This window comes from Mytilus galloprovincialis, chromosome 7 (genome assembly GCF_965363235.1).
Source record: "Mytilus galloprovincialis chromosome 7, xbMytGall1.hap1.1, whole genome shotgun sequence".
Lineage (NCBI taxonomy): Eukaryota > Metazoa > Mollusca > Bivalvia > Mytilida > Mytilidae > Mytilus > Mytilus galloprovincialis.
This window is the reverse complement of record NC_134844.1, coordinates 43,127,839-43,152,112: the sequence shown is the minus strand read 5'-3', so window position 1 is coordinate 43,152,112 and position 24,274 is coordinate 43,127,839. Positions and strand designations below refer to the sequence as shown.

The following is a 24,274-nucleotide window of genomic DNA, read 5'->3' as shown; positions in this document are numbered from 1 at the left end:
ATATCAATTGATAATAAATTGTCACAACACTCAAGTACTTTGTATCATCATTGTCACCTTGCAAACGACCTTATGAAATCACTACTTTGACAATATTCCACTTAATGCTTGATAAAAAGGGAGATGTTGTATGATTGCCAATGAGACAAGAATCCAACAGAGTAAAAATATAGTGGATGAACAAGATTTTAATTTGAAATACATATTGTTGATGTGCTGTTGTTGAGCTTTTGTTAAAACTGGTAAAAATCAAGTATATCTTAATGTGAAAATACTATTTTACCCCTCAAGACTCACATGAGCATAAACATTAATATACTAACTCTCTTATATAAAATAAACAAAAAGTTGTTTAAAATATAAAAAGCAAGTAAATAATACTCCAAGATAGTTTCAATAAGCAACTGTTCAAATTCATACTTAAATATCAATTTAATATCACTAATTAAGAGAGACTGGAGTCATAAATAATAACTGCATAAAAATCATATATCTTTCAGATTTTAAGTATGAACAATGATAACAAAACCATGACAAATATTAATATCAAATAATTTGTGATGCAATGATCACAACCATTACATACATCTAATATGGTGAACCCTTATTTAGGTGGTTTGAATATGAGAACGTCTTTGAATAATGCATATAATATTTCAAAGAACCCATGGAAAATATAAAAGGAAATAAATGCTTTCTGTATAATACATATAAAGTCTATATTTTTAACACATTTTAATATCAATAAGTTCTGAGATAAATTTGCTTGAAAAAATATATATAAAATGGCTTTTAATCTTGAAGAAATTATTTACAGTCAGTGCTTCAAACCCCCTCATGTTAAATTGACCTCATGTGAGTTTGAATACTCTTTTTGAGTCCCTTACAGTCTTATAACTCCTCAAATATTGAGGTATCCTTGGATTTTAAATTTTAGTGTTTGTGTGTTCCAGCTGAAGGTTATTCCAGCAAATCCCTTTGAGCACACCAAAGTGTTCTTCCATTCATAACCTAATAATCTACACATATAAAATGAAGAGCCAAATTCTTTAATGATAACAACCAAAACGCACTAAAAATGCAGGGAAAAAATTCAACATATGGATTTCATTTGTAAATACAATCTGTATAATTTTATAAAAATAAAATAACTACATGTACCCTGCTGCAGTATAAAACATTAAGTGCTAGTATTTTTCATTCGAATTTACTATAAATTACAATATAAAATCAACTTAAGCCACCTCTTTCTACACAAGATTTAACTTAATGCAAATACAAGTTTATTTATCAATTTTTTTCATTATCTTTTTTTTTTAAATTACTATCAATACACACTCCATGCAAATAATAAGTCTTATTTAACATGGAATGTCTAAATACTAGCCACTCTCATTATGAATTATCAATTAAAAATACTGCCTTCCAATTATTCTTATTAATCATCAATCAAAAATACCTCTTTCCATTTATTCTTATAAATCATCGATTAAAAATATCTCTTTTCAATTATTCTTTCAACAAAATATAAACTCAATCATATTTTTTATATATACCAACACCTATCTTTGACACGTAATGTGTATTTTCTATATTATGGATGCACAAATAACTATCATTCTTGCTAAAAATCATCAGTTGACATTCCCTCTTTCCAATTATTCTTCCAATTACATATATACTACTTCATTTATTATATACCAACACCCATCTTTGCCTTGTATAAATCACTACCAATTCCAACACCTTACAAATAATATGTGAACTGAAAGATATCTGCATTCTAGTCATATGTAGACTTCTTCTCCCCTTTTTGATTCTTATTTGCATAATTTAATTCTGCCCCTCCTGATAAGTTGAGATCTATTCCTGTACAGAATGTTGCATCAGCTGCCAGATAAAGGAAAGCTAAACCACTTTCTTCTAATGTACCATATCGACCAATCAACTGGAAAACAAAGAGGTTAAGGATTTGAAACACAATCTTAATATCATTATCAATTTTCTGTTACTAATGTTAACTTTTTCTTCATTACAAACTGATTGTCTGTTATTCTTAACTGTTTTCTATCATTTTGTTATATTTTTTATGTTTCTTTTTTTAGTTATCAGTCAAAGCTCCATTCATTTCCAATTGTGAATTTTCCTTCCATATACCAGTAGCTGAAATATAGTTTAAGTCCTTACAGTAAGATGAAATCCCTTCAGCTATAATTCCTTGTCTGGATTGACTAGACTTTAGGTCCTTTTTGGTTTCATCCTCTCCTCAACCTTTGTATTAGATTTTGGATATTCAAATATTTTGACCAATAGCATCACTGAAGACACATTAACTATCGAAATGTGCATCTGGTGCATTAAATTAGTACAATTTGTTATCAAATGAGTCTATTTTTCTAAGCCAGCTGTATATATTTACCTGAGCATCTGCACCTGCCTTTTTTGCAGCCTCTGGATCACTGAATGAATTAGCTCCAGCCTCCCACATAGGTGTCCAAACATTTCCAGGTGAAACACTGAAAATTTAATATTATTACATTGTTTGCAATGAATTACATTGATTTCCCAGTTAAATAAATACCGATAATTTCACATGTGAAATAAACGTGGTTATTTCACTCTCTGACGTCATAAACAATAGGCGTTGTCAAGACGTCGATAACGGCGGATCAAAACAAATTGTGAATGCGTAGAAAAAAAGATATAGTTCCTTACATGTTTTACATTAATTTCTTTAAAAAAAACATTTGCCAATGTAATAAAAAGAATAACTAATTAAAGAATTCAAATATCGAAAAATATTCAACAGGTGACCGAACAACACTGATAATTAACTCATGCGCTACGCGCATCCGTGAATTAATGTGTTGTTTGGTCATTGTGGAATATTTTTCTCTATTTGAATTCTTCGATTAGTTATTCTATAAATAATTTTAAAGTTTATCATCAACATATATTTATCTCACAGATGGTAGTATAATTTTTTTCTGTGATGTTTTATATCTGCCAAAAAGTTCTCACTTATTCTTACAGATATTTTTTTAACATGTTACAACTTTTTTCTACAATAGTAACAATACCTTCAATCATGAAAATTTCTCAAATTATCAACACACAAAATGTACCGACCGTGCAAGGGCTGTTAAGCCAGTCAATGCCATTAAAAACTTCAATCATCAAAACACAAAATGACCAATTCATAGGGACTATGACAATCCAACTAGAGACTATTATTTCTACAGAAGTGATATTTTTATAGCTTTTCCTTAAATATGTTTCAATTGTTCAATATTTTCAACCAAAAAAACCAAAATAAACTGAGTGATGACAGTGGTAAAACATCAATGTAAGCAATGTAAATATCTTTAATCCAAACCTAGCATATACTATATCATTCTATACTTACGAGTTTACTCGAACATTGTACTTTGCCTCATCTATTGCAAGAGCTTTGGTCATTGCTGTTATAGCTCCCTACAATATGTAAACACAAAACGTTTAATCTCGCTGCAAATGTTTGCACCTGTCCTAAGTCAGAAATCTGATGTACAGTAGTTGTCGTTTGTTTATGTAATTTATACACGTTTCTCTTTTTTTTTTTTATTGTATATAGATTAGACTGTTGGTTTTCCTGTTTGAATGGTTTTACACTAATAATTTTCGGGCCATTTATAGCTTGTTGTTGGGTGTGAGCCAAGGCTCTGTGTTGAAGGCCGTACATTGACCTATAATGGTTTACTTTTTTTAAATTGTTATTTGGATGGAGAGTTGTCTCATTGGCACTCACACCACATTTTCCTATATCTATATACAATAATAGTTAGGAATCAATATTTATACCTAGGTTAATTGCCTTGTTGACCTTATGGTCTAAGTACTTCATTTATAGTATCACAAGTCTTTTAAACTGAGGTAGTAAGTTGGAACCGCAAATGCTACATGTGCTTTGGAGCAAGAGTATATAAGTTTACCTTTAATTATCTCTATACAGGTATCAGACCAATAATTCAAAATCCCTATCTTTTCAACTGATGTTTTCTATTTCCACAGCAGGTGCTTTCTAAATGTTCTACTTTAGTTTAACTTCATAGAAACCAGGAATATCAAAAATCGTTCATGTATTGCCTTTCTGCTTCCTAGTTTTCAACCAATGTTTAAAGCCATATACAGAAAATCATCAAGTATAGTAATGCAAAATGTTCAATTCAAACACAAAGACAAGTAAATCATGGCTCAAAATGGTCTTAATATATTTTATCCAAAGTTTCAAGTCGGTAAATTTGCTGGTCAGTTTAAGTTAATAATGACATCAAAAGGACTGTTTTGTTGTCAGGGAACTGTTACTTTTACATAAGTTCTTAGTTGTTAGAGTGTGTAAATTGGTGGTGTGACACCTACAATTGAACAAATGCTCATAAACTTCTCACCTTTGTAGCCACATAAGTTACAGCTCCTTGTTGTCCTATCTGTGCAACCAAACTAGAATCATTGATGATATTCCCTTCTGTTTTTCTTAAGTGTGGTAATGCAAACTGAAAATTATTATAAACTTTTTACATAATATTACATGTTATGTATGTGATAATCTGGATAAATTTTCCTTATTTTCCTGCTATAATCAAAGACCACTAATAACCATATGAATACACCTTTGAACTAGAGGCTCTAAAGAGCCTGTGTCGCTCACCTTGGTCCATGTGCATAATCATAAATGAAGGACACAGATGGATTCAAGACAAAATTGTGTTTTGGTGATGGTGATGTGTTTGAAGATCTTACTTTTCTGAACATTGTTGCTGCTTACAATTATCTCTATCTATAATGAACTTGGCCCAGTAGTTAAAATATTTTGTAAAAATTTACAAAATTTACAAAATTTAAGAAATTTGTTAAAAATTTACTATAAAGGGCAATAACTCCTTAAGGAGTCAATTGACCATTTTGATCATGGTGACTTATTTGTAGGTCTTACTTTGCTGTACATTATTGCTGTTTACAGTTCATCTCTATCTATAATAATATTCAAGTTAATAACCAAAAGCTGCAAAATTTTCTTAAAATTACCAATTCAGGAGCAGCAACCAAACAACAGGTTGCCTGAATGGTCTAAAAATTTCAGGGCAGATGGAGCTTGACCTTACAAACAAATTTATACCATTAGATTAGCTCTTAATGCTTTGAATTCAGAGATATGAGCCAACCAGATGCTCCACAGGGTGCAGCTTTATACGACCTCAGAGGTCGAACCCTGAACAGTTGGGGCAAGTATGGACACAACATTTAAGCTTGATACAGCTCTGAATTTGGATTGTGATTAAATAGTTGACGCAAAATAGGTATCTGACACAAAATGAATGTGGTCTAAGAACTTAAACTTAAAATTTTTAAATTGAACATTTACCTATTATGGTCCAATATCCCAAATCTAAATACATGGTTAGATTCAGCATATCATAGAACCCCAAGAAATCAATTTTTGATGAAATCAAATAATGTTTAATTTTAGACCCTTTAGACCTCAATGTGGAAGAATTTGATAACTGGGCCGCAATATTAAAAATCTAAATACATGGTTAAATTCAGCATATTGAAGAACCCCATATATTCAATTTTTGTGGAAATCAAACAAAGTTTAATTTTTGACCCCGATTTGGACCAACTTGAAAACTGGGCCCATAATCAAAAATTTTTAAAAGTACATGTTTAGATTCAGATATCAAAGAACCCCAAGAATTCAATTTTTGTTAAAATCAAACTAAGTTTAATTTTGGACCCTTTGGACCTTAATGAAGACCTATATATAAGATCTATATACACGGTTAGATTTGCATATCAAAGAACCCCAATAATTCATTTTTTGATGAAATCAAACAAAGTTTAATTTTGGACCCTTTTGGCCCCTAATTCCTAAACTGTTGGGACCAAAACTCCCAAAATCAATCCCAACCTTCCTTTTGTGGTCATAAACCTTGTGTTGAAATTTCATAGATTTCTATTTACTTATACTAAAGTAATAGTGCGAAAACCAAGAAAATGCTTATTTGGGCCCTTTCTGGCCCTTAATTCCTAAAATGTTGGGACCAAAACTCCCAAAATCAATCCCAACCTTCCTTTTATGGTCATAAACCTTGTGTTTAAATTTCATAGATTTTTATCTACTTTTACTAAAGTTATAGTGCGAAAACCAAATGTCTTCGGACAACGACGACGCCAACATCATACCAATATATGACCAACAAATTTTCAATTATTGCGGTCGTATAAAAACAGCATTTTAACCAATGTACTAGTTTTAGACATGTCGGCCATCTTGGTTCACATGTGAGGTCATCGGACACATTTTTTAAACTAGATACCCTAATGATGATTGTGGACAAGTTTGGTTCAATTTGTCTTGGTAGTTTACTCTAAGCATCTAAGAATACTCTAGCAAACCATATCCTGAATTTTTTATGAATAATTACCTTTGAAAATAGGAAATAGTTAACAACATTTGTATTGAGAAGTTTCCTGAAATCTTCTGCACTAAAATCATCTATAGGCATATGTGCTGGATCTGAAGATAAAAGTTGACATCTTATTTGAAACATAGAAAAATATCATGCTGACTGATCAAATATTCAATTACATTTGTAGCACTGACTTTAAAAGTTTAATTGATTATGAATTTTATTTTAGCCATGCTTTAACAATATGCCTGTTGATTATGATACCTGAGAAAATTTTGTATGTCATGCTTTTAAAAAAGCAAAGTTTTGTGGTACTTTGACTTATAATTGTTTACTTTTTACACATTGTGACTTGGAAGGAGAGTTGTCTCATTGACACTCATACCACATATTCTTATTTGTATTTACAAAAATGATCACATTATCTTAAAATAACAAGCATATGCTATCTTTTTGTTTTTTACTTTCAGAACTGTTGGCATCATTAAGACCTGATGTAAGTTATTTCAGAAATATTTGTTGTGCATGTCTGTAAGCATGAAATACACATTTTTCAGCAAAATCAGAATATGAATTTGAAACAATTTAAAATTAGAAAATCAATTCGTTCTAAGATACATTGAGTTATAAACATGATTTATTCATGATCTTTGTTTTATCTTTACTTAAAAAAGAAGTGCTGTTTAACATCAAACATCAAAATAGTAAAGAAACTAAAATGCAATTAATAAAAATGAACTCCTTTTTCTTGACCAATATTATGTCAACAATATATGATGTTTAGAAAACACCCTCATTGAACAGAGCCATCCCTGCTAGGGCTTAATAGGCATTCAGGGTCTTAAACACACCCACTAGCCTAGGTTACTTACGCTGTCCAGCATTGTTAATGAGACAGTCAATTCTTCCGTATCTGTTTACTGTTTGTTCTATCACATTCTGTATAAAACAATATCAAGCACATTTAAAAAACTATTTTACATAAGGTTTACAATGAATGCTCCAAACTTTTGGTGCTTCTATTAAATTAAAATCGATAAATATCTATTTTTGTAGAGGACAGCTTGCCAACTATAAAGAACTTTTTTATTGTTGCAAATAGGTTTTTCATAGAATGCAAAAGTTAAGTGTGTATACCGTTATTTAGCATCTGTGATTTTAAAATATAAATAAACAGTTAATTTGTAAGGAAAAAGAAACTAAATTTAACTAAAATAAAGTAAATTTTGTAAATGCATCATGGAAGCAAATGAGTTTTATACCTAAAGGAAATAGTTTTCTTTTTTCAGTAAAAAATTCAATACAACTCAATATCATGGACTAACCTGTATATCTGATTCTTTGGTCACATCACACTGTACAAAAAAAGCTTCTCCAGGACCTAAAGAATTCATCTCTGATTCCACTTCCTTTCCTTCTTTCTCTAGTTAAAAAACAAATAGATTTTTCTTCATAATTGATATTTTATCAAATAAACTTTAAAAATCTGGTTTAATCTAAATTTTGTATTTCTAAATAATATTACAACAAATAAAAAATTTGAATGCAACTATACTTTTACTGAATCACTACTTGTATTTCCTCCTTCTAGCATTAATACTAAACATGTCCTATATTCTGCTATGGTATCTTCTTAAAATAAGGTTCTTTTAGAAGACATTAATTCTCTATGAGACCCTTACCTTTTCTTTGAGGCCCTTTCCTTTGGGGAGCCCATTTCACAGTAGCAATTCTTCACCTCACTTTAGATAAACCACTTTAAGTGACATATATATTTAGATAAAATGATTATTCTAGGAACATACCTCCTCTGGAACAGAACACAACTTTGGCACCATTTTTAACTGAAATATATATAAAAAAATACATTTAATATTTATAACAAGAATGTGTCCCCAGTACACAGATGCCCCACATGGCATTATCATTCTCTATGTTCAGTGGATTGTGAAATTGGGTAAAAACTCTAATTTGAAATTAAAATTAGAAAGATTATATCATAAGGAACATGTGTACTAAGTTTCAAATTGATTGGACTTCAACTTCATCAAAAACTACCTTGACCAAAAACTTTAACCTGAAGCGGGACGAACGGACGGACAGATGAAAGGATGAACAAACAAACAGACAAACGAACAGACGGATGAAAGGATGAACAAACAAACAGACAAACGAACAGACGGATGAACAGACCCACAGACCAGAAAACATAATGCCCCTCTACTATCGTAGGTGGGGCACAATGGTTATTTGTGTTAATCATGTTAATAAAAAGAAATTTTGTTGTAGTTTTTTTTAAATTTTTGTTGTAGGGTATATAAGTTTCAGGTCGTGCATGGACAACGACAGATGCCAATGATACCTTTTTACAGGATACTGTACATTCAGAATTTATTGCATGAATTTGTTATTGTGATTTTGTTATTTTAGACTAAAATGCGATTTTAATTTTTGTAATTTTGATAAAAATCCTGTTAATTCATATAAAAAATTTCAAAATGCGAGTTTAAATTATTGCATTTATAACCCTGCGCATTTTTCGCAATAATAACCAGATGCTCCACAGGATGCAGCTTTATACGACCGCAGAGGTTGAACCCTGAAGTTCTGAACGGTTGGGGCAAGTATGGACACAACATTCAAGCTGGATTCAGATCTAAATTTGGATTGTGATTAAATAGTTGACACAGCATAGGTTTCTGACACAGAATGAATGTGGTCTAATGAACTTAAAATATTTTTTTTGCCTTTGAGCAATTCACTATGCTGTTGAAAAAATGTTTGAAGAAATTTTCTTTTTATTTATGAAATCTGAAATAAGAAAAATTTAACCCCCCCCCCCCCCCCCCCATTTTTTTTTCACATCCCCCTTTCCCTTTTTCTAAAACTGATCTCAATTCAAATTTCTAATGGAGTTTGCAACAATAACTACTCATTTAAATACATCATAAAATATTAAAATGTAAAATAAAGTGCTTGTTATCACTGAATGGTAAAGATTGTTTTAATTTATCAGTTGGTAGTAAAAGTGAATATACATTGTGTATTGTATAAAACAATGGTTTAAGTTGATTCAACTACTATTCTGGACAAAGAAAGATAACTCCAATTGAAAATTTCTTGATATTGCACAATATTGTGCAATTAGATATTTCATGCTATTGCGCAATACTGTGCAAATGAAAATATTTGCTATTGCACAATACTGTGCAATTGAAGATTTCTTGCTATTGCGCAATAGTGGCAATTGAAAATTTCTTGCTATTACACAATACTGTGCAATTGAAGATTTCTTGCTATTGCTGAATACTGTGCAATTGAAAATTTCTTGCTATTGCACAATACTTTATATAGTAATTTTGGATCCTGATTTGAACCAACTTGAAAACTGGGCCCATAATCAAAAATCTAAGTACATGTTTAGATTCAGCATATCAAAAAAGCCCAAGAATGCAATTTTTGTTAAAATCAAACTTAGTTTAATATTGGACCCTTTGGACTTTAATGTAGACCAATTTGAAAACAGGACCAAAAATTAAGAATCTACATACACAGTTAGATTTGGCATATCAAAGAACCCCAATTATTCAATTTTTGATGAAATCAAACAAAGTTTAATTTTGGACCCCAATTTGGACCAACTTGAAAACTGGGCCAATAATCAAAAATCTAAGTACATTTTTAGATTCAGCATATATCAAAGAACCCCAAGGATTCATTTTTTGTTAAAATCAAACTAAGTTTAATTTTGGACCCTATGGACGTTAATGTAGACCAATTTGAAAACGGGACCAAAAATTAAGAATCTACATACACAGTTAGATTCGGCATATCAAAGAACCCCAATTATTCAATTTTTGATGAAATCAAACAAAGTTCAATTTTGGATCCTTTGGACCCCTTATTCCTAAACTGTTGGGACCAAAACTCCCAAAATCAAAGCCAACCTTCTTTTTATGGTTATAAACCTTGTGTTTAAATTTCATAGATTTCTATTTACTTATACTAAAGTTATGGTGCGAAAACCAAGAATAATGCTTATTTAGGCCCCTTTTGGCCCCTATAATTCCTTAACTGTTGGGACCTCAACTCCCAAAATCAATCTCAACCTTCCTTTTGTAGTCATAAACCTTGTGTTTAAATTTCATTGATTTCTATTTACTTATACTAAAGTTATTATGCGAAAACCAAGAATAATGCTTATTTGGGACCTTTTTTGGCCCCTAATTCCTAAACTATTGGAACCAAAACTCCCAAAATCAATCCCAACCTTCCTTTTGTGGTCATAAACCTTGTGTCAAAATTTCATAGATTTCTATTGACTTAAACTTAAGTTATAGTGCAAAAACCAAGAAAATGCTTATTTGGGCCCTTTTTGGCCCCTTATTCCTAAAATGTTGGGACCAAAACTCCCAAAATCAATCCCAACCTTTCTTTGTAGTCATAAACCTTGTGTTAAAATTTCATAGATTTCTATTCACTTTTACTAAATTTAGAGTGCGAAAAGTATTCGGACGACGACGACGACAACAACGCATACCAATATACGACCAAAAAATTTTCAATTTTTGCGGTCGTATAAAAACATCGCAATAATCTCTGAATTTACAGTATTCTATTAAAGCCTGGTCACATTGATCAAATGGATCCAGGTGTAGTTTGAACAAATTCTTGTCAATAAAAATATCCTCAAAGTCAATGAAAAGTTCAATATTGTATAATCAAAATCACAAAACTATAACAAAGTTACAATTAATAAAGTGTTCATCTAACTTCAGACTCAACAAAACGGTTCTCCTCTCATACTATAAATGTAGCTCACTCAGTCTTTTTCTCATTGTCAATGCTCTCTCTGCTTTATCTCAAGCTCTTTCTCTCTTTTAAATCACCGTGTACTCCAGGCTCTGGTAATCTGGATGGTTCAGTAATCCAAGTTGCTGGTGTTCCGTGCTGACCTAACATAAATTGTCTAAGGACACCATAAAGGTCTGGAGTAGGGGCAATAAGGCCCTTATTTGGCCCAAAAATTACCGAAGTTTTTAAGTTATCATACATATTCTTAAATAACTGAAAACTTGACTAAGGTATTAGGAACTAAGAAAAACAAATACAAATTTGACATCGAACAAGTTACCATGGGCAACAAATCATGACTTAATTTGAATATTATGTTAAATTTCGTGATTTTCCTTGTTTTTTTCATCAAATTTTAGGTATATTTTAGATTGAAAAAGTATGTGCGCACCCAAGAAACAACTTTATATTTGGTGAGATTATACCAATAGTTATAATAAAACTTCTGTTAAATTATTCTGTTGTTTCTTGGCTGCGCAAGAATTATTGTTGCCACAACGGAAATAAAGATAGAAAACTGCATATTGTAAATTCTGTATTTCTTTATCGTTTATGTGAAAACAGTACATATTATGACGTAATTGTGACGTCATCAGATAAAAATCTTTATGTTTTTCATTTAAATTTCTTGACCCAATGGTTTTCAAACATTTTATTTTCTTGGGCAAAAACTAGGCCCTAATGCTCCGAAATATAGTCCTTATATAAGAAGGGGGTAGGAGGGTAGGAGGGGTCCTGGTCCTGAAATCCAGGGCTTAAAAAAAATAAACTCCCAAGGTCCCGAATTTAAAGAAATTTAAATCCAGACATCCCGAAATTCGAAAAAAAGAATTCCCTGATCCAGAAATGACCTATCTCATCATCCCAAGCTTAAAAACACCCGATCCCGACGTCATGAAAAAGATCCTGCCTCCCTCATAAGCTATAAGACATGTGACACTGTTATGTAACACAATGATGTTTTAGGTGTGACGGATCATAGGCATTCTTTGGATAAACCCAAAGGCTTAATGGTAGAATTGTCTTACTCGAATCATCCTATCATATTGACATCTACCACTTTGGGTGATCAAGCTCTACACCGGAACGCAAAGTTTTCAGGAAACATCCCAGTGGGCACTCAACGTTGTGACAACGTTGAAACTTGGTTGAAATATGGTCGTGACGTTGATCGACCTAAATTCAACGTTGATCTAACGTCATGGTATTCAACGTTGACTTCACAACGTTGTTTCAACGTTGAATTTACGTCTTTAAAATCAACGTTTAAACAACAACGTTAATTCAACGTTGGGTTAACGTCAGTCAATCACGACAGAAAAATCTTATTGTCAAAATTGAAGGGTACAGATATATTGGATGAGCAGATCGAACAAGGAGCAGTGCTGCAGTATTATAAACGATTGGATAATAAGTGTCTAATCTAGAATTTATAAACTTATAAGGGGGTCCACTGACTGCCATAAGCGTGAGGGGGTTTCCTCCTGTCATGCTTCCATGATCCCTATATAATCAATCATTTTTTCCCACAAAAAAAGGGGGTAGACCGAATTGCATTGTTTATGCATGTAAAGGAGTTTTGGACAAGAACAAGTGGTCAGGAGACATCACCAATAACAAATCGGCTTTTTTAAATTAATTTTGTTTTGTGTTTATTTTTTAAGTATCTTTAAAAAAAAATCAATTCTAACCAATTATTTAGAAGATCTAATTTTGGTTTATTAATCATCTATATTTTGGGAGATCTCAAAAACCTGTTCATGCTATTTTAATTATATGTATATCTGTATAAATATGATATATTCTTAGTTTATATTTTTTTAAATCAAATAGATTTTTTTTAATTGCTTTCATTCAATTAAATAAATAGGTGAAATTATTCGGTATATTTATTTAATTATTTTTACTGATTGATATTTAATATATAAACTTAAAATATCATCGATGTACAATGTGATCATAATAGACATAATAATTGAGAAGTTTTTAAATTTTCGCGGTTTTTCAACTGGAGTTCCGAATATTTACATTTGGATGCGCACGCAAGCACGCGCACCTCTTTTTAATATCCGTTTAGAAAAATTTGAAAATAATCCTCGAGAAATTATCGCACCAGACTGATGAACAAATAGACTAGTGAACAACTAACTGCGTCTAAGGAATATAAAGAAGATAGAAGACTTTTCTGTATAAACCTCTTGATATAAGCGTAAGTCTATTTTACAGATAAATTAACGTAGAATCATAATATAAACAAACACATTCAAATTATTTATCAGATTATCTGCATGTTTACCTTCACAGAAATTATGAGAAGGTCGACTTATCTTACTGAATCTAATTCAGTTTCATGTCAAAACATGATTGCATATATCCACTAATTAGCAAACTAACATAAAACATATCTAGCCATGAACAGAGTCAGTAATATCAGAAAAAGGGGGAGTCATCGAAAACTAGCCATTCGTTCCAATACAACTCGATATGGTGTGTCTGCTCTTGAACACTATTTTGGTCTTTTAGATTTTTTCGTTAAATACCTCTCATCTTTGATAGTTTTATCTGTATATGAACATTATGGTTTTTGCCAAACACAGATCTGGTTTAAGGGATTCATGCTTTGTCTTGTTAGGGAGCTACCATTTGATTTTTAGGGGGGGGGGGGGGGGGGGGGGGGCTAGGATGAAAAATGTTGTCCTGCTTTTTTTTTAGTTGTAATCTCTGTCCTGCCTTTTTATTTTTTACTCTATTCGGTCCTGCCTTTTTTTTTTACCTAGTTATCCTGACTTTTTTTACACAAATTGTCATCCTGCCTTTTTTTTTTACCAAGTTGCTCATCCTGCCTTTTTTTTTACTCAAAACTCCTGTCCTGCCTATTTTTTTCAAATTTCATCCTAGCCCCCCCCCATAAAAATCAAATGGTAGCTCCCTTATTGATGCAAGCTGGTACAATTGTTTCAAATGAACATGTTGTTTTCTATGATTTAAAATAATTGTTTTATAATTGGTAGAATTTGATAACATTTCCGGCTTGTAAAAGTACACAACTTTAATTTATGTAATTCAAATTTATGTTATTTCTTTTCCATGCTTTCAGATGCTGTTCTAGTCTGCCACAAAGAGACTGACACCAGAATCCAAAATATCCGAGCAGTGATCAGGACATTAATTTTGAAGTGTGCCCCACAGAGAGCAGAAGGAGTTTCTAGGCCAGAAGAATAAATCATTAAAACAAAATAAATTTTTCATTTTAAAAACCTCTTTTTTTAAATTTCTATAGCTAATTTAGTGCCAGTAAAAAAAGGCAGTGAAATTTAGAAATACGTTATTTGGTGCATCTTTTTTTTCTCCGGTTTACTCAATTGTATCGGGTGTATAGATAATGATTGAATGAGTAAACAGCTTGGTGATGGTATGGTTTGTTCCAAATGCCTTCAAGATAAATAAAAAAAACATACGGTATACCCTCAAAAAGTCAAATTTCAGATCAACAAGTATCAATAAAAATGAAAAAAGACAATAAAAAAGAAGTAAATACATGAAATATCGGATTACAAAAACTTAAAATGAGAACATCTTTTTTTATGGTCCTGCTATGTATTCACATAAAACAAAGGAGGCATTTTGTGTCACTGAGTCAAATTTGCTGCATTTACATAATTTTGTATTAGTTGGAAAACTTGATCAACCAGAATCAAACCAGTGTGCTGTAGTAAGTTTTTCTTTTTTCCTTTGCTTTGAGAAATTGATGTGCTAGAAAAGTAAGCTTTGTTGATATTGATATATTTGGTTTCAAATAAAATTTTGCTATTGTAACTGTCTTCTCTTTGTTTCTGATTTTTATTGTCTACTTTTCTCTTTTGGAGTCCCTTGTTGAGAAAGGAACTGTTGATGGACACTAACTTGAAAATAATTCAGGTATCTTGTTATTGTATTTGAACACGTGCCAATAAGGATTAATGTACACCCCAAAACCATCACTTCAACCAACCTAAAAATGACCCAACTACAACCTAACTCGACCTGATTTCAACCTAAACCAGACCTGATTTCAACATAACTCGACCTGATTTCAACCTAAACCCGACCTGATTTCAACCTAAACCCGACCTGATTTCAACGTCACTGGACCCGATTTCAACATGTTATCAACGTCAATACAACGTTGAAACTGCAACGTTGATTCAACGTCAGAATTTCAACGTCATTACAACTTTCAAAACTAACCCAAGTTTCAACGTTGTAACAACGTTGAAGACTGACTTTGGATCAACGTTGATACAACGTTTTGTGCCTGCTGGGATATGGACAGAAGGAGGATGGTGATAAGTATGTTGTCAATCCCCCCTGTATGTATCAGTTTTGCAATGACAGTTGTAGCAACTGCGAGTCAAGACAAAAAATAAAAGATTCCTACCAAAAGTTTCTACACAACCCTTCCCGATACCCTTGGAACCGCCTGTTATTACTGCAACTTTATCTTTGTATCGCTGACCGTCTGCCATTTTATCAGTCACATGACACAAACGTGAGGTGGGGTTGAATACCCTATTAAAAATTACCAACAACGTCCCATTTTGAAGTTTTGTCATTTTAATAGGTGTCATTTAGGTGTCACTCTCTCAACGTTTATTTGTTCCACCTGACAGAAGTTCCAATACAAACTGTGTTATAAACATTGTCATAATATCTATTCCTGTTGGAACAAATATTCTATCAGTTCAGTTTCTTGTATATTCCTCCATTAATTGTGGAGCACTACCGAAAGGGTATAGTTTTAGCAACTATGTACACCTATAGTGTTTCCCATGGTTCTATACCATACACACTGTGTTATAAACATTGTCATAATATCTTTTCCTGTTCCAATACAAACTGTGTTATAAACATTGTCATAATATCTTTTCCTGTTCCAATACAAACTGTCAGTTATAAACACTGTTGGAACAAATATTCTATACCATTTATTCCGTTAGGAACATATTCTGTAATATTTATTCCTGTGGAAATAGTATTTCAGAATATATTTTCCTTTCGAAACTTATATTATGAAGGAACTAAATATCTTTATCTTATCTTATTCCGTGAAAACACCACCAATTACTCCCTCCAATTTAGAACGTATGTGAAAGTAGGCCTACTCGGACAAAAAATAGTGCTTTTGATGTCATAGTTTACCTAAACTATCCAACAAATTGGCAGAAATAAAACTTTTAGTGAAAGAGAACTATATTAAGACCATTTTGAGCTAAAATTTACTTGTTCATGAGCTCAAGTTGCATTCAAAATTGAGGATTAATACACTCCATAGTATACTAATTTAAGATTTCCTGAAAACCAGGGGTTATTTGTACAGTAGTGGTACCTGTATTCGGAAGACCTTTTCTTTTTTATATGATTTTGAACATCTGTTGAAAATTGGCATGTAGAAAGCTGATGATGCATGTACCATTCAGGATACATCTGGTTTCTATGAAGTTAAACTTAAGGTAAAATATTTAGAAAGCTGTGGAAATTGCAAAATTTAGTTGAACAGATAGGGACTTTTAATTGGTGGTATGACACCTTTATATAATAATCTTCCTTCAATTACGATTCATCTTTTTTTTACCGCTTGAAAATTGTTCATATAAAGTAAAGCCTATATTGTAAATAAAAGGAGATGTGGCATAAAAACCAACGAAACATCAACACATCTTGAAAAAATTAACCCTGACAGTTATAAATTTAATAATTAATGCTACCAAAAAATAAGGTTATGTACTACCGGTATTTTAATTATTGCATTGCAATTGCATTGCATTGCAATGCACACACATATTATGAGGGTCTGGATGGGATTTACTGAATAGAGAATAATAGGCGAAACGTGCAAAATAAATGGCCTATCAAAATAAAGAAAAGAGAAAAATACGCCAAAACCGATTAAGAATAATGAATGACAGGGTGTTGAAATATTAAGAATAGAGAAAAATGGGCTGGATTTATGAAGAACAGAAGAACAAAATAGGTGTATAAAAATATAGAAGAACACAGAATAGAAAGACCCCCATCAAGACCCTCAGATATGTCTTCCTCTACTGTTTATGGCGTTGCCGTAATGGATTTTCTCAGAAGTACAGTGACTGATATCAGAGTGTAGGATACACGACAGCATAATTATTCTTTATTAAACTAAAGTAAACAAAACACGATGAAACCAACTGACACAATGGCTTTAATAGTCGTGAAATATTTGCTGCGTGACTTTAAGTAAAAAAAACCACTCAAATCATACATCACCATATTTGCTACAAAAACATAACTGACAGTCCTATCAGATTTATATGCTACGAATTTTTTTCAGTCATCAGCCCACATGTAAAAAAAAAGTGACGCTCGAATAAAAGGAGATGTTTTGTATACGTCAATGAGACAGCAACCGAACTACAGTAATAACCGAAAGACATCTAGAGGGAGACGTGTAGACTTCAACAAAAGACAAGAGTTATAACATTATGTCTTATGAGTGCTATCAGATTCATATTTTTTCAACCAGCAATGTACACGTAAAATTTAGTGTATATGAATAAAAGGAGATGTGAGGTATACGTCAATGAGACAGCAACTAAACTACACAAATAATCGCAGACATCTCACGGAGACGTTAAAATCTTCAACAGAAGACGGGTGTCATAACCTTATGTCTCATAAGTGCTATCATATTTGATATCCTTTTTTTCAGCCAACAGTGTACTCGGAAAATCAATTGTGAAGTAAAAATAAATTGACTCGTTGATGTATTCATAAAAACTACGACACATAGACAGAACACCACACAAACACAATATGTCTCGCTCTTAGTTGTCTCGATTTCATGAGATATAAATGGAGTCAACAGAAACAATCAGGGCCGTAACTACATTGAGGCAAATGAGGCAAATGCCTCATGTTGGAAATTTCAAAAGAAAACACCAAAAAAAAGAACTGAAACAAAAGATTGTCTTCACATCAAATTGTTTTTACGGAAAGTGTCTTGCAAGAAGCACGTTCTCTTCACTCTCTGGTGTCGCCCCTGAATGTTTTTCGTCATCCATGTTTCTCATTTACTTTTGGTTTTGAGAGTTGATGGTCTATTGTTTGTACTTCTGTGTCCCGGGTTTAAACGACTCAGAGAAAATACCCAATTCTTAGTATAGATTGTAAAATTGGGTATTTTCTCTGAGTCGTTTAAATCACTCGAAACTAGGCGAAAGATGCACAGAAGTGATAGATATGTATTATAAATATCATATATTTTAATCAGTAAAATAAAAAAAAAAAAAAATCTTTATCATATACCCATGCCCCTAAGGATAAATCTAGACAGCTGCCATGGTTTACATTAAAGTAAGACCACCAATTTCCCGGTATCAAATCATTTGAAAAAAAACCAATGTATTGGCATATAACCTTTTACATTGGAGGGTGAAACTTGCATTAAGTCGTGTTCAGACCCTTTCACAGAAAATAAAGGAATATGGAGTAAACGTGCGCGGAACTAATCGCACACAGAGTCAATGCATAGAAAAAGTACAAATCAATGGTCAAAGCTTTTATTCCTGTTCTCCATCTTGATAGTTGTTGGAGGGTCTTCAATAATAAAAGAATCATTAATACCGTAAAACAAGGTCAAGATGGTCCCTATTGTCAACCTAAGTAGGACTAAAACATAAAGTATAATACTGCCCTCTTAATATATATTTAAATCTAGTCATAAAAAATCACCAAAGTCAGCACAATACAAGACAAAAACTGACAGACCGGTATTAATGATTATGAGAATTACGATTTTTGCTTTATCCTACATATTGGTCTTTTAATCTTGTCCCTAAAACCGAAAAAAATCTTAAATTACAATAAATCTATATTTTTAATTTGAGACCAGAATATTGTCGAAAAAATAGCTAAAAATTATTTGCGTTTCAATGTAAGAAAGAGTCCGAGAAACGCTCAGAATGCTCGATTTTGCGTTATTTTTCTCAGAGCTGCTGGGGGCCTTGAGCGGCCCATAGACCCATCGCCGAAAATTTTTCGCCTCGCTACGCTCGGTGAATATATTTTGCCTCACTATTGAAAGAGGCTAGTTACGGCCCTGACAATCAACGATCTGCTATTACCACGTCACTTTCTTAATAAGGGGGGAGATTTCTTTTTATTTCTTTTTTTTTTGGGGGGGGGGGGTTACGATATGACATGCGACCACTAACGAATGTCATTCCCCACTGCTGCAGATTGACGTTTAGGAAATAAACTTTAATTAAATGTATTTAAAACTAAACCATCCCACTTTCCACTATCATACAATGTGTAAAGAGGAGAGAAGAGTGGTGAACCGTTATGATTTACCCCGTGCGCCCAATGAACGTACGGGTAATACTCACACCCGTTGAGGGTAGAGGTTTACCAACAGCACCGGACCGTAATAAAACTGTTTACTAGACTGCGGTTGGATTCTCAAATGTGCTTTGGAAACTTATTTGTAAATATTATTTGTTTAAAAAGGTATGATAAAAGAAAATATTTCAAAGTTTTGCAAAATTTGTGTTTTTTATCAAGAAAAATTCATGATGAAGACTCAATTAATGATTGATCTGTTGTTCAAAATTTTTTGGAACTTTTTAATTTTAATCTGTACTGATCAAAAATTCAAAAATTACGAAAAATGCCAAAAGCCTTACAAACGTATATAATACGTATATAAACGATTCGGATTTTTTCAATACCTTCTCTGAGGAAACTATAGCGAATTGTGTACTATATAAGGATTTAAAACCCTTTACATAGTATGCTAACCTCTGAAAGAAGCAGCTTGTTTTGTTTCCTATTAGGTTTGAGAAACATTTTTCTTTTGTGTTTTGCTTTTGTCTTTTACATTATTTTGTGTTTTGTTACTGTTTTTATAGAAAGGGGGGGGGGTGCCGTGACATAGATTATTTCAACGATAAACATCAGCTATAAAATGAGTCAATATTTTTAATGTTCAGTTAATAGGTTACCATTTCATAGCTGACTATGCAGTATGTGTTTTGCTCATTGTTGAAGCTTGTACAGTGACCTAAAGTTGTAAATTGCTATGCCAGTTGGTCTCTGGTGGAGAGTTGTCTGAATGGTCATCATGCATACCACATCTTCTTCTTATTATGTATCTCTCTTAATCATGAAAAAACGTGCACCAATGTTTCATAAAACTCTTTGACGGTATGGCAAGGTTATGTACTACCGGTATTTTAATTATTGCATTGCAATGCACACACATATTATAGATTTATGAGGGTCTGGATGGGATTTACTGAATAGAGAATAATAGGCGAAACGTGCAAAATAAATGGCCTATCAAAATAAAGAAAAGAGAAAAATACGCCAAAACCGATTAAGAATAATGAATGACAGGGTGTTGAAATATTAAGAATAGAGAAAAATGGGCTGGATTTATGAAGAACAGAAGAACAAAATAGGTGTATAAAAATATAGAAGAACACAGAATAGAAAGACCCCCATCAAGACCCTCAGATATGTCTTCCTCTACTGTTTATGGCGTTGCCGTAATGGATTTTCTCAGAAGTACAGTGACTGATATCAGAGTGTAGGATACACGACAGCATAATTATTCTTTATTAAACTAAAGTAAACAAAACACGATGAAACCAACTGACACAATGGCTTTAATAGTCGTGAAATATTTGCTGCGTGACTTTAAGTAAAAAAAACCACTCAAATCATACATCACCATATTTGCTACAAAAACATAACTGACAGTCCTATCAGATTTATATGCTACGAATTTTTTTTCAGTCATCAGCCCACATGTAAAAAAAAAAGTGACGCTCGAATAAAAGGAGATGTTTTGTATACGTCAATGAGACAGCAACCGAACTACAGTAATAACCGAAAGACATCTAGAGGGAGACGTGTAGACTTCAACAAAAGACAAGAGTTATAACATTATGTCTTATGAGTGCTATCAGATTCATATTTTTTCAACCAGCAATGTACACGTAAAATTTAGTGTATATGAATAAAAGGAGATGTGAGGTATACGTCAATGAGACAGCAACTAAACTACACAAATAATCGCAGACATCTCACGGAGACGTTAAAATCTTCAACAGAAGACGGGTGTCATAACCTTATGTCTCATAAGTGCTATCATATTTGATATCCTTTTTTTCAGCCAACAGTGTACTCGGAAAATCAATTGTGAAGTAAAAATAAATTGACTCGTTGATGTATTCATAAAAACTACGACACATAGACAGAACACCACACAAACACAATATGTCTCGCTCTTAGTTGTCTCGATTTCATGAGATATAAATGGAGTCAACAGAAACAATCAACGATCTGCTATTACCACGTCACTTTCTTAATAAGGGGGGAGATTTCTTTTTATTTCTTTTTTTTTGGGGGGGGGGGGGGGGGGTTACGATATGACATGCGACCACTAACGAATGTCATTCCCCACTGCTGCAGATTGACGTTTAGGAAATAAACTTTAATTAAATGTATTTAAAACTAAACCATCCCACTTTCCACTATCATACAATGTGTAAAGAGGAGAGAAGAGTGGTGAACCGTTATGATTTACCCCGTGCGCCCAATGAACGTACGGGTAATACTCACACCCGTTGAGGGTAGAGGTTTACCAACAGCACCGGACCGTAATAAAACTGTTTACTAGACTGCGGTTGGATTCTCAAATGTGCTTTGGAAACTTATTTGTAAATATTATTTGTTTAAAAAGGTATGATAAAAGAAAATATTTCAAAGTTTTGCAAAATTTGTGTTTTTTATCAAGAAAAATTCATGATGAAGACTCAATTAATGATTGATCTGTTGTTCAAAATTTTTTGGAACTTTTTAATTTTAATCTGTACTGATCAAAAATTCAAAAATTACGAAAAATGCCAAAAGCCTTACAAACGTATATAATACGTATATAAACGATTCGGATTTTTTCAATACCTTCTCTGAGGAAACTATAGCGAATTGTGTACTATATAAGGATTTAAAACCCTTTACATAGTATGCTAACCTCTGAAAGAAGCAGCTTGTTTTGTTTCCTATTAGGTTTGAGAAACATTTTTCTTTTGTGTTTTGCTTTTGTCTTTTACATTATTTTGTGTTTTGTTACTGTTTTTATAGAAAGGGGGGGGGGGGGGTGCCGTGACATAGATTATTTCAACGATAAACATCAGCTATAAAATGAGTCAATATTTTTAATGTTCAGTTAATAGGTTACCATTTCATAGCTGACTATGCAGTATGTGTTTTGCTCATTGTTGAAGCTTGTACAGTGACCTAAAGTTGTAAATTGCTATGCCAGTTGGTCTCTGGTGGAGAGTTGTCTGAATGGTCATCATGCATACCACATCTTCTTCTTATTATGTATCTCTCTTAATCATGAAAAAACGTGCACCAATGTTTCATAAAACTCTTTGACGGTATGGCAAGGTTATGTACTACCGGTATTTTAATTATTGCATTGCAATGCACACACATATTATAGATTTATGAGGGTCTGGATGGGATTTACTGAATAGAGAATAATAGGCGAAACGTGCAAAATAAATGGCCTATCAAAATAAAGAAAAGAGAAAAATACGCCAAAACCGATTAAGAATAATGAATGACAGGGTGTTGAAATATTAAGAATAGAGAAAAATGGGCTGGATTTATGAAGAACAGAAGAACAAAATAGGTGTATAAAAATATAGAAGAACACAGAATAGAAAGACCCCCATCAAGACCCTCAGATATGTCTTCCTCTACTGTTTATGGCGTTGCCGTAATGGATTTTCTCAGAAGTACAGTGACTGATATCAGAGTGTAGGATACACGACAGCATAATTATTCTTTATTAAACTAAAGTAAACAAAACACGATGAAACCAACTGACACAATGGCTTTAATAGTCGTGAAATATTTGCTGCGTGACTTTAAGTAAAAAAAACCACTCAAATCATACATCACCATATTTGCTACAAAAACATAACTGACAGTCCTATCAGATTTATATGCTACGAATTTTTTTCAGTCATCAGCCCACATGTAAAAAAAAAGTGACGCTCGAATAAAAGGAGATGTTTTGTATACGTCAATGAGACAGCAACCGAACTACAGTAATAACCGAAAGACATCTAGAGGGAGACGTGTAGACTTCAACAAAAGACAAGAGTTATAACATTATGTCTTATGAGTGCTATCAGATTCATATTTTTTCAACCAGCAATGTACACGTAAAATTTAGTGTATATGAATAAAAGGAGATGTGAGGTATACGTCAATGAGACAGCAACTAAACTACACAAATAATCGCAGACATCTCACGGAGACGTTAAAATCTTCAACAGAAGACGGGTGTCATAACCTTATGTCTCATAAGTGCTATCATATTTGATATCCTTTTTTTCAGCCAACAGTGTACTCGGAAAATCAATTGTGAAGTAAAAATAAATTGACTCGTTGATGTATTCATAAAAACTACGACACATAGACAGAACACCACACAAACACAATATGTCTCGCTCTTAGTTGTCTCGATTTCATGAGATATAAATGGAGTCAACAGAAACAATCAGGGCCGTAACTACATTGAGGCAAATGAGGCAAATGCCTCATGTTGGAAATTTCAAAAGAAAACACCAAAAAAAAGAACTGAAACAAAAGATTGTCTTCACATCAAATTGTTTTTACGGAAAGTGTCTTGCAAGAAGCACGTTCTCTTCACTCTCTGGTGTCGCCCCTGAATGTTTTTCGTCATCCATGTTTCTCATTTACTTTTGGTTTTGAGAGTTGATGGTCTATTGTTTGTACTTCTGTGTCCCGGGTTTAAACGACTCAGAGAAAATACCCAATTCTTAGTATAGATTGTAAAATTGGGTATTTTCTCTGAGTCGTTTAAATCACTCGAAACTAGGCGAAAGATGCACAGAAGTGATAGATATGTATTA

General features: G+C 32.6%; 1 protein-coding gene and 1 long non-coding RNA gene across 2 annotated transcripts; one reads left to right on the top strand and one right to left on the bottom strand.

The window, feature by feature from the left end:
• Positions 1–1,294: 1,294 nt before the first annotated feature.
• On the bottom strand, positions 1,295–15,905 carry LOC143083054 (L-fucose dehydrogenase-like). Its single transcript, XM_076259193.1, has 9 exons — positions 15,721–15,905; positions 8,255–8,293; positions 7,775–7,872; positions 7,322–7,388; positions 6,465–6,556; positions 4,428–4,532; positions 3,407–3,474; positions 2,420–2,516; positions 1,295–1,948 (listed from the first exon to the last, which is right to left on the bottom strand). The coding sequence occupies exons 1-9, from the start codon at positions 15,893–15,895 to the stop codon at positions 1,784–1,786; spliced, it is 906 nt and encodes a 301-aa protein (XP_076115308.1). The 5' UTR covers positions 15,896–15,905; the 3' UTR covers positions 1,295–1,783.
• On the top strand, positions 13,366–14,560 carry LOC143081705 (uncharacterized). The gene is made up of 2 exons (XR_012980042.1): positions 13,366–13,512; positions 14,401–14,560. It is a non-coding gene; the product is annotated as an uncharacterized LOC143081705 (long non-coding RNA).
• Positions 15,906–24,274: the final 8,369 nt, after the last annotated feature.